Source organism: Callithrix jacchus, chromosome X (genome assembly GCF_049354715.1).
Source record: "Callithrix jacchus isolate 240 chromosome X, calJac240_pri, whole genome shotgun sequence".
Taxonomy (NCBI): domain Eukaryota; kingdom Metazoa; phylum Chordata; class Mammalia; order Primates; family Cebidae; genus Callithrix; species Callithrix jacchus.
In genome coordinates, this window is record NC_133524.1 from 8,881,097 (window position 1) to 8,895,432 (window position 14,336).

Here is a 14,336-nt window from a genome sequence, read left to right on the forward strand (position 1 = left end):
TATTTGCAGGCAGCAAACATCCCCTGTGATGTCCAGGACTCCAGCTGCTCGGAACGCTTCCCCAAGAATCTCAGTAAAACTCTGCTATTTCATTACAGTCATAGAAAATTGGATGGGCCTAAACAAAAGCAATTGACAAAAAGAAAAAAGATGTCCTTCATCTGAAAAAATATCAATACCCATGATCATGAATTAAATTACTATATGTAAGGATTTAAAAGGTGATTCATGGGTATAACAGTTTCTTTCTTCATGTCAACATCTTGCAGCAATGTTATTAAATGTCTGTCCTTCTCTCCAGTAGAAAATGATTATCTTGGCCAGGCCCGGTGGCTCTCACCTGTAATCTCAGTACTTTAGGAGGTTGATGCAACAGAATGACTGGAGGCCAGGAGTTTCAAACCAGCCTGATAAACATAGCAGGACCCCATCTCTGGAACATAGCAAGACGCCATCTCTGGAAAAAAAAGATCTTCTTTGGGAGGCCAAGGCGGGTGAATCACGAGGTCAAGAGATAGAGACCACCCTGGTCAACATGGTGAAACCCCGTCTCTACTAAAAATACAAAAAATTAGCTGGGCATGCTGGCACGTGCCTGTAATCCCAGCTACTCAGGAGGCTGAGGCAGGAGAATTGCCTGAACCCAGGGGGCAGAGGTTGTGGTGAGCCGAGATCCTGCCATTGCACTCCAGCCTGGGTAACAAGAGCAAAACTCTGTCTCAAAAAAATACTCTTAAAAACAAATTAGCCAGGTACAGGGGTGTAACACACCTGTAGTCCCAGTTACTCAGGAGGCTGAAGTGGGAAGATTTCTTGAGCCTAGGAGTCCAAAGCTACAGTGAGATATGATCATGCCACGGAACTCCAGTCTAAGTGACAGAGGGAAACCTTGTCTAAACAACAAACAAATACTTTTTAAAGAAAGTAATTGTTTTGAAGACAAAAAGCACATGTCACATATGCTGGGGCCTCACAATCTAAGATATCTGAAGGATGGTTGTATTTTGCAGATTTTTATTGTTTAGAAGAAGGAGTTGGGTGGGTACGTGCACCACCACTTGGGATGGTGTTGATGGACTAATATTTTTCAAGCCTTTTTCTACCACACCAGCAACCTTCAATTGTCCTCACCTGTGCAACTGTGGTACAAAACTGCCTCCAGAAGCCAATGGGTCAGTGAGAATTGCTGTCCTAGTCTTCTCTCAACTGAGTGCTTCTAGATCATAATATAGGTGCTGTTCCTACTCTGTCTTCTTTCACTGTTAACATACTAAGAAGTGGGGTCATTCAGTACAAATATCTAGGAATGTGACAATGAGGGCTTGAGTTTCTGCTTTGGAGCCTTGGTTATCTCACTTTCAGGCCTTCAGTTTTCTTATCTGTAAAGGAAAATAACATTCCTGACCTCACAGAATAGTTGTGACGGTCAAATAGATATTTTATGTGAAACAACTGTGTCTACTACAAAACACTGTAAAATGCAATGCTACCCCTCTGTCCTGTGGCTCAGGAATTCCTGAGAGCTTCTAACTTTCAGTCGGACCCCACTAATTCAGGTGTGTCCAACCGTAAGCCAAAAGATGAACAGCCTCCTTTTCCTCCTTTCTTCCGTTACAGCCTCCTTTTCACTCTTTCTTAGGGGTGCAAACAAGGATCTCCATAGAGATCAACTGAAAAGAATTGAAATTCAACCAGATTAGCAAGAACCAGCAAGACACACACCCCTAAGTCTTGTGGCTTAAATGTGGCATCAGGTTACAATGGGCATGCTCTTAACCTGTCTTGTAGAACAAAGGACTTCAGCTTTGTGGCTATTTATTCCTTCTCTAACAAGTTCCCAAAGCCTGGCTGCTAGCTCAGAGGCTTATGCTATACCATGGTCATTTAGGTTATGGTCCCCAGAAGACAAACCACACTGTTGCAAGATTCTCTATTTATACACATGCTGTTCCAAGCTGGAATAACTCAGCTAGCAGTAATGAGACTTTCCCTAAAAAGATAAGCACCCTCCTCTGAGATCTCATACAAAAAACTCCATCTATTGGACTGAACGTGTCTGTTTACAAACAAGTTTTAGCCCCAAATAGACCCTAAGTTCCTCAACAGAGGTCTTAGCTCATCTTTGGAATTGTAACAATCCACTGATATTAGCTGAAATAAATGGAATGTATTAAATCAGTACTTTAAAAAACTTTTACTTCTATACATTTTTGTGGAGCAGGTGGTATCTGGTTACATGAGTAAGTTCTTTAGTGGTGATTTGTGAGATTTTGGTGCACCCATCACCCGAGCATTATACACTGAACCCAGTTTGTAGTCTTTTATCCCTCACCCTCCCATCCTTTCCCCCAAGTCCCCAAAGTCCATTGTATCATTCTTATGCCTTTGTATCCTCATAGCTTATCTCCCACTTATAAGTGAGAACATACAATGTTTGGTTTTCCATTTCTGAGGTACTTCACTTACAATCCCATCCAGCTTGCTGTGAATGCCATTACTTCACTCCTTTTTATGGCTTGTGTGGTATTCCATTGTATACACACACACACACACACACACACACACACACACACACAAACACACCCCACAGTTTCTTTATCCACTCATTGGTTGATGAGCATTTGGGCTGGTTCCACATTTTGCAATTGTGAATTGTGCTGCTATAAACATGTGTGTGCAAGTATCTTTTTCGTATAATGACTTCTTTTCTCTGGGTAGATACCCAGTAAGTGGGATTGCTGGATCAAACGGTAGTTCTATTTTTAGTTTTTTAAGGAGTCTCCACACCATTTTCCATAGTGGTTGTACTAGTTTATATTCCCACCAGCAGTGTAGAAGTGTTCCCTTTTCACCACATCCATGCCAATATCTATTATTTTTTGATTTTTTGATAATGGCCATTCTTGCGGGAGTATGGTAGTATTGCATTGTGGTTTGACAAAGCAAACAAAAACATAAAGTGGGGAAAGTACACCTTATTCAAAAAATGGTGCTGGGATAATTGGCAAGTCACATGTAAGAGAATGAAACTGGATCCTCATCTCTCACCTTATACAAAAATCAACTCAAGATGGATCAAGGACTTAAATCTGAGACCTGAAACTTTTCATTGAATTCTCAAAAACGAGGGAGCATGATGTGCTTACCTACTAGGTCCAAGAATGGAAATCTTTTTACTGAAGTCATCAGGAGCTAGAAAATAAATTCAAGTAACAGAAAATCTTCTAAATCTGTTTCTTTAAAATGATTTTTTAACTTTGTATACTCTCTGTTTTTTTTAAGGATAGTAAAAGAAGTCATAGCTAAGAGTGTAAAAGCTAGGTTATATTTTTACTTCTTTTACCTACTAGCTTGAACAAGTCATTTCTATAAGAATCAAGTTGTTTGATCTGAAAAGATAAAAGTGTTGAATTGGACCAAGTGTTTCTGAAAGCAGGTGCCTTAGACCAGGTTTCCTAGAAGCAGAGGTTGAAATGTGGTTTCTTGGACATGAGATGCTCTCTCATGCTCTACATGAGAGAAGCTCTCAGTAGAAGAGGAAAAGAAGAAGCAGGAGAAGGCAGAGATAAGACCTGTGTGGGGATGGGATCTCAGCCACAGCCCTGCATGAGCCTGATCCCATGTGATGCTTTTGAGCATGAATTGCATTACAGAGCTGATTCCAGAAGGGGGCTGACCTCCTATATTTCCTGAACAGAGAGCCAACTGCCATGGTCTGCCCACATCAAGAAAGGAGGATGCATGATCTTGCAAGCAAGATGGCGCCCATTGGCCAAAAGTTATTGCCTTACAAGAAAGCAGCTGATACAGGAGCTGGGGAATGGTGGGGTGAGAAGCAAGAGGTCAGCAACTACATTGGCTGGAGAAGGAATTGGTGTCTATCACCTCTTTTAAAATATTTCAGAAACACCCGAAAAATGACACATTTTCCTAAGATGACGGTGCAAAGAGAAGTAAAATGTCATGACTATTCATTTTTTCAATCAGCTCTGGTCATGGGGGCAACCTAATGCTAATCTAAAGCTTGAAAGAGTTATGGATATCTTTGATTAATGTAAAGAGGAAAAACTAGGTCATACTTAATAAATGCCATACGTTGATAGACAACCTGCTTTCAAAATATGGAGCCCAGGGTAAGTTAAATGGAAAGGTTGAAAGGTATCTGACTTAAGAACCCTGAGGCCCTGTGAGCTTAGATGATACACAAAAATTATGTTATTCTATACTTTACACAAGGCATTGCAATTAGGCATTTTATCAGTTTTTTCTGGTCCTATTTCATAAGCAAAAATGCCTTTTGATAATATGGATATGCTTCACTAATTGCTGTCCCAAATCTCCCTTCCCCACAAAATAGTATAAGAGTCAGGTTTCTGGAAAGCAGTACCAAGTAATCCATTGGAATGGTTCCCTTTCTCACTTAATAAAAGCAGTGCCCCCTAACACTTTCATAAGTCTCTCTGTTTTAACCCTAATATCTTATACTCAGTCATTGAAATGTATCTGGTTGGTTAGAACATGAAATGTGGTGAATTTATTTTGAATAAATACGATAACCTCCAAATGTATGACTGCACTTTTTAAGGCGGGAACACTTATACCAACAATATTACCTTTTTAATTTGCATGTCCAAACACATGCACATGCATAAATAATATATATATACAAATATGTATATAGAGATACAAATATATCTGATATATATATATATTTCATATGCTGCATGAAGAAATAAGTTAATAAGTGTATTTTCTATTGTTTTTAAAATGTTCTATTACAGTCACAGTAAGGTAGAGTTTTAAATCATGTTCAAAGAAAAATGCCGTATTAAAAACACAAAAAATTGCAATGAATAGCATAAGGTTTCTTTTGGGTCAAATTCAGAGCATGTTAGAAACGCAGCCAGAGAGCCAGTGACTCAGACCAGGAAACACCAAGACCAAACTGCATCGAATCGTGTCTCTCCCAGAGGCTCTCTAAATGCCTGGTCATCCTGCAATACAACTGAAAACTCAGCACAGGGCAAATGGACACATCATAGGCTGGTTATGAGCACCACAAAATTCACTCCTCTGAAATCTGTGAGCCTGGGGCTGATTTGTAGTTTCTGGGGTTTTGATGCACTAATTGTTTGTTTACTTTTCCTTGCAGGAGAGGCTGGTCCTCTAAGTGGAATGATCTCATCACCAGCTTCATTCCTTTTTTTGCCAAAACAAACAGCTTCCAATTACTACTAGGAAGAGCCTCTGGTCTCTAATCAGCTGCCTAAGGGAGCCTATCAGTGTGGTACTTTAGAGGGTGAATAATGTCCCATTAAGGAATTATTTCTTAACACCAGTAAAATTCTGAAACCATAGGGCCAAGGCTGCTAGCAACCTGCTATTTGTGTTCCAGCAGGATCCCATCCACTTTCTCCCTGGGCATTCTGAAATCTGGCAAAGACGCAGACACACATACATACCACCTCTCCTTGCTTCATTTGCCCTCTCAAGCGACTACTGCTTTTCCTCAAACCCTACTCTCTTAAGCCTCCGTTGAGAAAACACAGGCAGAAAAAGAGCAGGTTCCAGGCCTACCAATGCTAAGGCTGCCAATGGCAGGTCGCAAGCCTGCCCATGCTTAAGGAACTGACTATGCTTAGAGCTCAAGACTCAGCTACACCTGTGCCACCATGGGCAGACCCAGGGGAGGTCAGAGAAGGAGTGTCCAGGATGAAGCGTAAGGCGCGCAGTCACTCTCAAGTGCAGCAAGACTTACCTATGAAGAGTCAAGGTTTATCTCACGCACCAGCTTCCTCCTTTCCTTCTCTTTAATCTTCTAGAGAAGTTGAGAACATAAGAGGAGAGACGTTTTTCCCCAAGTGAACATATGTCAGCATCATACTCTTTAACATTACAGGTGACCCTATGAGGAGCCACCATGCTACAGTAGCACATCTACTGGGAAAGTAAACTTTCCCAGATGACCACATCCTTGACATACAAACAAAGCAAACTAGGTCACTTTCACAGACATATGACCAGTGCAGTCCACTCTATGCTCACAAGAAGACCTGGGCTTGGGGTATGCTCTGCAATTGCCATACTGAAATTCCTTGAGTTTGAGTTTTGTATGTAAGAGTCAATAGCACACTACAGTACTCCCTGGAGAGTGGACATGTCAGCTCACAACCGATCCTGACTCTCACCGCGCCCTCACGTCTCCAGGACAGGTTCTCGGCACCCATTCCCCCATCACCTGGCATCCCAGACTCCCATCCCATGATCCCTGCCCACTAAGATCCCTGCAGGGGCCTGGGCATGAGTGCAGAGAGGATCGGGGTTGGCCATATGCATGTCCTGCAGTGACAGTGGTATGGCAGTGTCTGTCCCCATTCCATGCTAGTAGCACAATGGCGTGTTTGGTGGGTGACCAGCCCAATTCTGAGACACTGAGGCACATTCACTGAAGAAGTTGCAATACGCCTGGGAGCTGCCCATCTGCTGGGGGCAGGAGCAACTGGTCTACGAAGGGGAGGCACCTGGTTCAACTTCCAGAGGACCTGTGGCAGGCTGGAGTGCAATCCCTGGGTGCAACAGCAGGCAGAAGAGGGGACCTGGCCAGCATCATGCCTGAGCATACATGTCTGAGCCCAAGGCTCCACGTGCCTGTGAGACCAAAGCCTTGGGGGAGCCTTTTCTTCCTCCTTCCACCATTTCCGATTCTGACCAGTTGGACCCTCTGGCCATTTTAGGGCTCCCTCCAGGAATTAAATTGCTCTGATATTTGCGTGTAAAGCTCGCATTTTACAACATAAAAAAGAAGAGTTCACATCATGCTAATAATTAAACTTTTAAATTTTCTTTACTGAGAACAACATGGAATAGGAAATTTAAAACACCATGGCAAGTTAAGAGAAGCAAGTCGCAGAAGAAAGGAAAATGTTTTCTATCTTAGTTCCTTTAACAATTTTTTTCTTGCTGAGTAAGAGGTCTCGCATTTTTATTTTGCACTAGGCCCTGAAAATTAGGTAGTCAGTCCTGAAGTAAATTATCCAGCTAACCAACAAAAATTCTAAAAATAGAAACAAAGCCAAAAGATAGAAGCCATTTTCACTGGGAACCCAGCTAAACCATCAATGAACTGTGATGAGCCAACATTTTCAAGACATCTGAGTTCTTCCCTAATTCAGTAGCTGTCTCCTAGGAGTGTTGTGGGGATTAAAAGAGACAGTATTTGTAAACCACCTAAAAGAATGGCTGCTCCTTATTAATCTTCTGGGTAGTGCTAGCTGCTGGATTACCATCACTCGCATTACCCCAACACGTTTTGCATCCTGATTGCATCTTGCAGGGCCGGTCCTCCCCCACTGGGCACACGAGGGGTTGACATTCAGGAAGGTGGTGTGATGCACCCAAGCTACCCATCTATGAAGCAACAGAGCCTGGGTGCAGAGCAGATCCACCCAGCCCCAGAGCCCACCTCCCTGTTCCATACCTCACAGGCACATAGCTCCTCTTCACTTTGCTAACAGAACATATGTATAATATTTGTGAACCTGAAAAAGCTCTGTGCCAAATGCTGGACAAAGCATACTGGAGCTAGATACGGACACTTCAGGAGGTGCTAACATGAACTGTTTCTTTTCATGAATGAAGGGTCATATTTAGCAGTGAAAAGATGGGATTTTCATCCCATCTTCCTTTCTGTATGACATTCTAAGCAATTCCAGGTCAGAGCAATGTTGGATTCTTCAGGTACCGCTGCTCTGCATTCCCAACCCCATGCCTCAGTCCTGAGTCCTTGTGTTTTCGGGCATGGTTGACAGCCACTGTGTGCAGGTGGGGCAGAAGCAGCCTGCAGACCTGGAGGTGCGAGGTATGCACATCTACAAACCGTTTTTGTCTTTTTGCTGCACGGATGGGCAGTAGAGGAAAGTGGGGACAACTGGGGAACAGACTATGAGACTACAGCTTCCTCTGCAGGCCAACACCAGCAGGTCACTGCCTATACCATGAGTGCATAGGCTGGGCTCTCCTGAGGCAAGGCCTGACAGCTTTCCTACTTGAAAGTCCACATACCTGGCTGGCATCCAGGCTGGAGGCCAGGCAAGTTTATCCCATCCTTAAACATGGCCTGAAATAGTGCAAGAGAAGATGGAAACAGGCACCTGCTCCAGAGATTGCTTTACGGGGGGGCTCATTTGCAGGAGTTGGAAGGGTGGGGTGACCATGTAGGAAAGGGATCTTCCTAAGACTTCTTGTAGCCCAACCTTTATAAATAGACTAATAAACACGCATGCAGTGTCATTAGTTGCCTACAGACTGATTGTTCCACATTCTTTTATTTTATTTATTTATTTATTTTTAAGACAGTCTGACTCTGTCACTCAGACTGGAGTGCAGTGGTGTTATCTCAGCTCACTGCAACTGCCGCCTCCCGGGTTCAAGGATTCTCCTGCCTCAGCCTCCTTAGTAGCTGGGACTACAGGCATGTGCCACCATGCCAGGCTCATTTTTGTGTGTATAGAGACAGGGGTTTCATGTTGGACAGGCTGGTTTCGAACTCCTGACCTCAAAAGATCCATCTGCCTTGGCCTCCCAAAGTGCAGGAATTATAGGCATGAGCCACTGCACCCGGCCCATCTTCCTTCTAATTATAAAAAGAAAACAAAATCAAAAACAAAAGGCAAGCAGCCAGGAACAGGGGAGCTTGGGGTTTTATAAGGAGAATGTGCTGCTGTCTTTTCAGATCTTGAAAAAGCTTAATCCCTGCAATTTAGATAAATCAGATAGGCATTACCAGGTTAGGGTTAAAGCTCCCAGAATGGCTTTGCAATTGATTACAAACACAGCACTTATTAAGTCTTAACTGAGTAATTTGCAGCTTATTTCACCCCCAGCTAATTAAAATGTAATCAGGATTGTCTGGCAATGTGCATTCTGTCAGCAGTTTTTCTTCCAAAGAGAAATCATGCCAAGGAGACCACAAGAAAAGCCTTTCACGGGAACTGGCTTCATCTAAGCTGCTGCTTTAGCCACTGAAACTGTAAAACAAATAAATTACAGCACTGACAATTCAATAAAAAAAAAGGTACTCTTTCTTCCTGGGAATAGGCTGCTCCGTTTTGTTTTGTTTTCAGTTGTTTCAAACAATAGTGTGGCATCTTCTCAGGAGAGTGACTTTCAGGGCAGGACTCGGAGGGTTGGAAACCAGGTGCCTGGAGACCAGCTCTCTCCTGGCTCTGTCCAGGAGGTCTGGGTAATTTCACCACAGGAGGTGAGCACTGGGTTTTCCATTCCCTGAAGACCCAGGAGTACCGCAGAACGTTTCCATTTCTCTGACACCCACAAGATGCTGCTTCTATGACTTAGAACAAACACAACTGCACACTCGCGAACGCGCCAGCGTCACCAGCCCGTTCAAGATCATCCCCGAGGGCTAAAGGGAATCACTTCCACACTCCACCCTTATTAATATGGCCTCCTCTGGCAGCTTCATTCCCAGGGCCCCTCGGGGGAACTCCGTTGACCCAGCCCGGGCAGGAGGGGCGCCCAGTTTAAGAGCCAAGTGTTTGTCTCCCAGTTCCCGCCCAGCCAAGGATCCCCCTCCTCCCAGCCCCCCACCTTTCATTTTGGTCCCCCCAGAGTTTCCCTGAGACGAGAAGTTGGGAACTTGGAACAGGTGGGCACCCAGCGAAAGAGGCGAGAAGGGTGAGAGAGAAAAATAAGTGAAGGATTTCAGAGCTCGCGCGCTCCTCTGGGCTGGTAGAGGCAGCAGCTACACTCGCGCCCGCTGAGCCCGGAACCTGCTCTGGTGCGCCCACCCGCACCCGGAGCCTCCGGCGGAGGTCCGCGCCACGGGGTCGAGTCCCGGCGACTGGCTGGAGCCAAGCGCCCGGTTCCCGGAGGCTCTCACACGCGCGCGCGCACACACACACTCCCTTATCCTCAGGCTGAAAGAACCTACGTACGGGGTTTGGGGGACAGTGCACTAGGGACTCGTCCCGGAGTATCCAAACAGGGCCCCGCCAAATCCCCTGTCCCCAGCACTTCTTCCCTGACGCTCTACGCTAATCCAGAGCAAGACCTTGAATCTTTGGGGTTCCGAATTGAGACGCGCACAGCCACCCACACCCCCAACACGCACATACACGCACCCTGGAAGACGCCTTGGCACAAGCGCCCTGGCTGGAGCTCCAAGGGTGGGCAGCGAGCTCTGGGCCCGCGGAGGGTGAAAATCCTCCCTAAAAAGAGACAAAGTGTTGGCCCGCAGACACCTGCGGGGCTGGGGCTCGAGGCGAGGTCCCTGGGCGCAGCCAGGCGCGCCTCCTGGACTCGCTCCCAGTGCCCCGGAGCGTCTGGAACTCTGCGGGAGTCGCCACCCGCCCGGAGTCTCGCACAGTCAATTCCCGGGAAACTACCACATTCAGGCAACCACCCTCGGCATCCAAGACTAGCCCTCCCCAGGGAAATCGATTTGGTTTCCTGCTGGGAAGGAGGGAGTTGGAGCAAGATGCCTAGGGCTTCTTTTTCGTTTCGGGGGCCGGGAAGCGCCTGGAAAGAGAGTTCCAGCACCCTGACTGTAAGATCCACGCCTAGGAGAAGCCGAGATCAGCCCGCTGCGCTGGCCGAGAACTTTGTGCGCCCAGGCTCTGAGGAGCGCGCCCCAAAGCGCCCCCGCCGCGGCCGCAGCCCCAGAAAGAACCCCTGGCAAGCGAGGGCCTCTCCGTACCTGAAAGTGCTGGAAGAAGGCGGAGATGCGAGTGATTTGCAGGCTCAGGCACCTGGAGGCGCAGCGGGCGCGCTGGACGCTCCCGGCAGACAGCGACTCGTCTAGCCGCCGCGCAGCAGCCGCGCCGGGGCCGGCCGCTAGGCAGACCCCGGAGGCCACCAGCCAGAGGCAGAGGGTCAGGACTACACCGGGCGCCCCGGGCACCATGGCTGCGGGTCGGGGGCGAAGATGCCGGGCGCGGGCGAGTCTCCCACCTCCGCGCCGGGGCCGAACTGCCAGGGACCAGGCAGCCGCAGCGACTCCGCCGGAAAGTTCAATCCTTCAACTCCGGCCAGACCCTCCCCGCCGACCTCCCTCCCGGCTCGCCCTCGAGGGGTGGGGTGAGGGGAACAGGCGGCCGCACCATTGGCTGGAAGGCGTGTGAGTGACAGGGGGGCCGGGCTCAGGGCCCGTGTGCAGGTCTCTGGAGCTGCTAGCCGGGGCGCTTCTGGGGAGGGCGACGCTGAGGGGCTCTCAACGCCGCGCGGGTCTCGGCGGGCAGTGCTCCCACACAGGCGCCTCTCGCGTCCGCACGAACCGCTTCCTGCCCCTCCCCCCTCCCACCTCCGTCTAGGTGTGAGCAGGTCCAGGCCTGTCAGGAGGGCTGCTCCCTTCAGCTGGAGGGAAGACGCCTCAGGACCCCCAGGGGCGTCCCACCTGCCTGGGTATTGACCCCGCTCCCCTAAGTGGCCTTCTTTCTCCCGACCTCCCCTGGGTCCAGGCTTTTCCCACGCTTTCACATATTCCAATTCCCTTTGCACGGGTAGTGGAAAGAAGAGAAGAAAACTGAAATGGCAGTAAGGCAGATGGGGAGGGGAGCGTGGACATATGCCCTACGGTGTTCTGAAGACATCTTCCTCATTCTCTCCCTCCTGCGTTTCTTCTGTCCTTCCCGAATCCCTCCCTCCTTCCCTCCCTCCCGCACTATTTTCCCTAGAAACAGTCTCAGTGTATAGCTAATCACCTTTAGGTCCACACGCCTTGTTTCCTCAGGTGCCTGTTTTCCTAGTAAGCCTTGCATGCCCAGAATGAGTGATTTCTTCTAAATAGGCTAATAGACGTGAGTCTTAACCTCTTTCTTTCCCCCACGATTTGCCCCGAGCCTCTCGACCCAGCCCTTTTAGCTTTGGAATGGCCGTTCTGTTCTCTCCTGTCGTCTTTTCCAGTGTTCTCTTAGCACAGAGTTCTCCCTCCCCAGCCAGGATCCTTCCAGGGAAAGACCGAAGGCATTGATAAGACATTGCCTGTAACAAAGCTTTACACTCCGCTGAGCTCCATCAGGAAGTGACAGCCTCCTTGCTGGTAGGAGACCCCAAAGAAAAAAGACCCAGGCACACTCCTGTTCAAATGGAGAGCAACTGACTGCTATTCCTGTGCTCTGACATCTCCACTGTCTCCTACCCACTTGCACTTTAACCTTAGGAAACACAGAATCTCCATAAGCACCCAGCTAGTCACGGTCAGGGTACCTAGATGCACTCACTCTACTCAAAGCTACCTCAAAAGGCTCGATTCCCTTTTTCACAGAGCCTGTATAGTTGTTTTGCAGTTTCCCACCCTTTCCCCTGTTTTTGTACACAGGTCGCACTCTGCAATTTTGAGATCTTCCTATTAACAAATTACAGTAACAGCCATCTGCAAGTATCCTATTACAACTATGAGTATTTTCAAAGTACATCATCTTACATGTGTATTTCTTCACATGGCTTAAATCAGCAAGGGCAGTCGAATTATTTGGCCTTGGTGTGTTTCTCAGCAAATTAGAAAATCAGGATCATCTTGTTCAAAAGTTTCTGTAGGCAGAGCCAGTTTCATGGACGTGCAAGCTGTACAGTGGTATAGTCCCACTCTTAGAAGGCCTGTTCTGTCATCACCATCCTGAAACTTTATAAATTTTAAACAACCTTCTCTGAATTTTCATTTTGCATGGAGCCTCACAAATTATGAAGCTGACCCTATCTGTAGGATTTAGCCATGACAATCCTCTACTTCAGTGGTCCCCAACCACCAGGCCTCCGACAGTACCTGTCAGTGGCCTGTTAGGAACTGGGCCATACAGCAAGAGGTGAGCAGCAGGGCAGGGAACATTACTGCCTGAGCCCCGCCTCAGGTCAGAGCAGTGGTGGCATTAAATGCTGATGGGAGCTGGAACCCTATAGTCAACTATGCATGCTTGCTATAGTTGCTATATCTAGGTAGCACACTCCTTATGATAATCTAATATCCATCTGAGGAGGAACAATTTCATCCCCAAGCCATCACCTGCTACCCCCAGGTCCATGGAAAAATTGTTTTCCATGAAACCAGCCCCTGGTGACAAAAACATTGGGGGCCACTGCTTTACTTGGGCTGGAAACATAGTAACTTTGGCATAAACTTACATGACTTCAATGATTTGTTTTAAAATTGCTCAGAATTGCAAATGGAAATCTCTTTTGAGTATGTTAAACATACTTAATATTAACAAAGAGTAAAGACGCTAACTGTAGTGACCCCAAGCAGGCATGTGCATAAAGCCATGTGTCAATAAATAATGATGTCTGAATACAGGGATTGTCTTCTAAATGTTGTCACTTTCATTTGTGAATTACTAAAAACATTACCTAAACCTGCAGGGGATCCTTCCCTAGTGTTTGTCTTGCGTTTTAAAGTAAAGTAAGTACATGGTCTTGGTGAAGGCAAATATATATACCTACATTTTCTTAGGTAACTTTGATTTATAATTTTGCATGTCATATCATGAAATGCATATTCTAGAAAGTGAAATCACAAGGACAAGCATGCTGAGCTTTGAAAAACAACCTTTGGATGTTTACAGGGGTCGCCGTATCTTTTTAAAAAGCAATGTGCTACTTATATGAGTTCCATAGCATATTCATTTCTATGAATAAATGCATTTTATAAGAAACCACAAAAGAGAACAAAGAGTCAGTTTAACAGAAAGCTTGGACTTAAACGTATAGGGCCACCTTATTATGCATATGTTAAAATAATACTTGCGGTTATGTTGCTTTCTTCCTTTAGAGTAATCACAGACATCCTCTTTGATTATGCAGGCCTTTCTCATAGTATTTATTTTAATTGCAGCTTAAAGTAACTTTTAAAAGGAAAGCATTCTAGTAAAGTCAGAATAACAGTCAAATTCCAGGTTTTGATTTCATTCTGCCCATGTATGCCCAACTTACTATGCAGCTCACCTTACAAATTGAAAAATGGAAGTTCTCTGACTTTTGACATAACTGGGTAAGCTACACCCTAAGTTCACGAAAGCCAACCACAGGGGAAGAGAATCCTGAGTATGATGAGGAAATGATGGATAAAGGGGTAGGACCCTAGGGTGCAGGTAGTAAGACGGTGCTTAGTATGTCTTTCTCCCAGCCTCCTTGACCCCTATGATCCGAATTTGTCTAGAGAAGAATTGAAACTCACATTGACTTTGGTTTCACTTAGATAGACAAACACACATTTAAATAGAGTAGAAAAGCACCTTAGTTATCTCTTATTTATCTCTACATGAACAAAGATAGACCGAAACGTGTGGTTGTGTTGGTCAGGTTGTGGAGGAATCACACAAAGCCCTCAT

General features: G+C 46.3%; 1 protein-coding gene across 4 annotated transcripts in view; it reads right to left on the minus strand.

The window, feature by feature from the left end:
* The window catches only part of ANOS1 (anosmin 1), a 191,388-nt gene extending 180,345 nt beyond the window's left edge, over positions 1-11,043 (minus strand). For all 4 annotated transcript variants that reach the window (XM_035287640.3, XM_035287639.3, XM_002762611.6 and 1 more), the window contains exon 1: positions 10,715-11,043. In XM_035287640.3, the coding sequence (XP_035143531.3) occupies positions 10,715-10,921 (207 nt within the window). In that variant the 5' untranslated portion in view covers positions 10,922-11,043. The remainder of the gene's footprint in view (positions 1-10,714) is intronic.
* Positions 11,044-14,336: the final 3,293 nt, after the last annotated feature.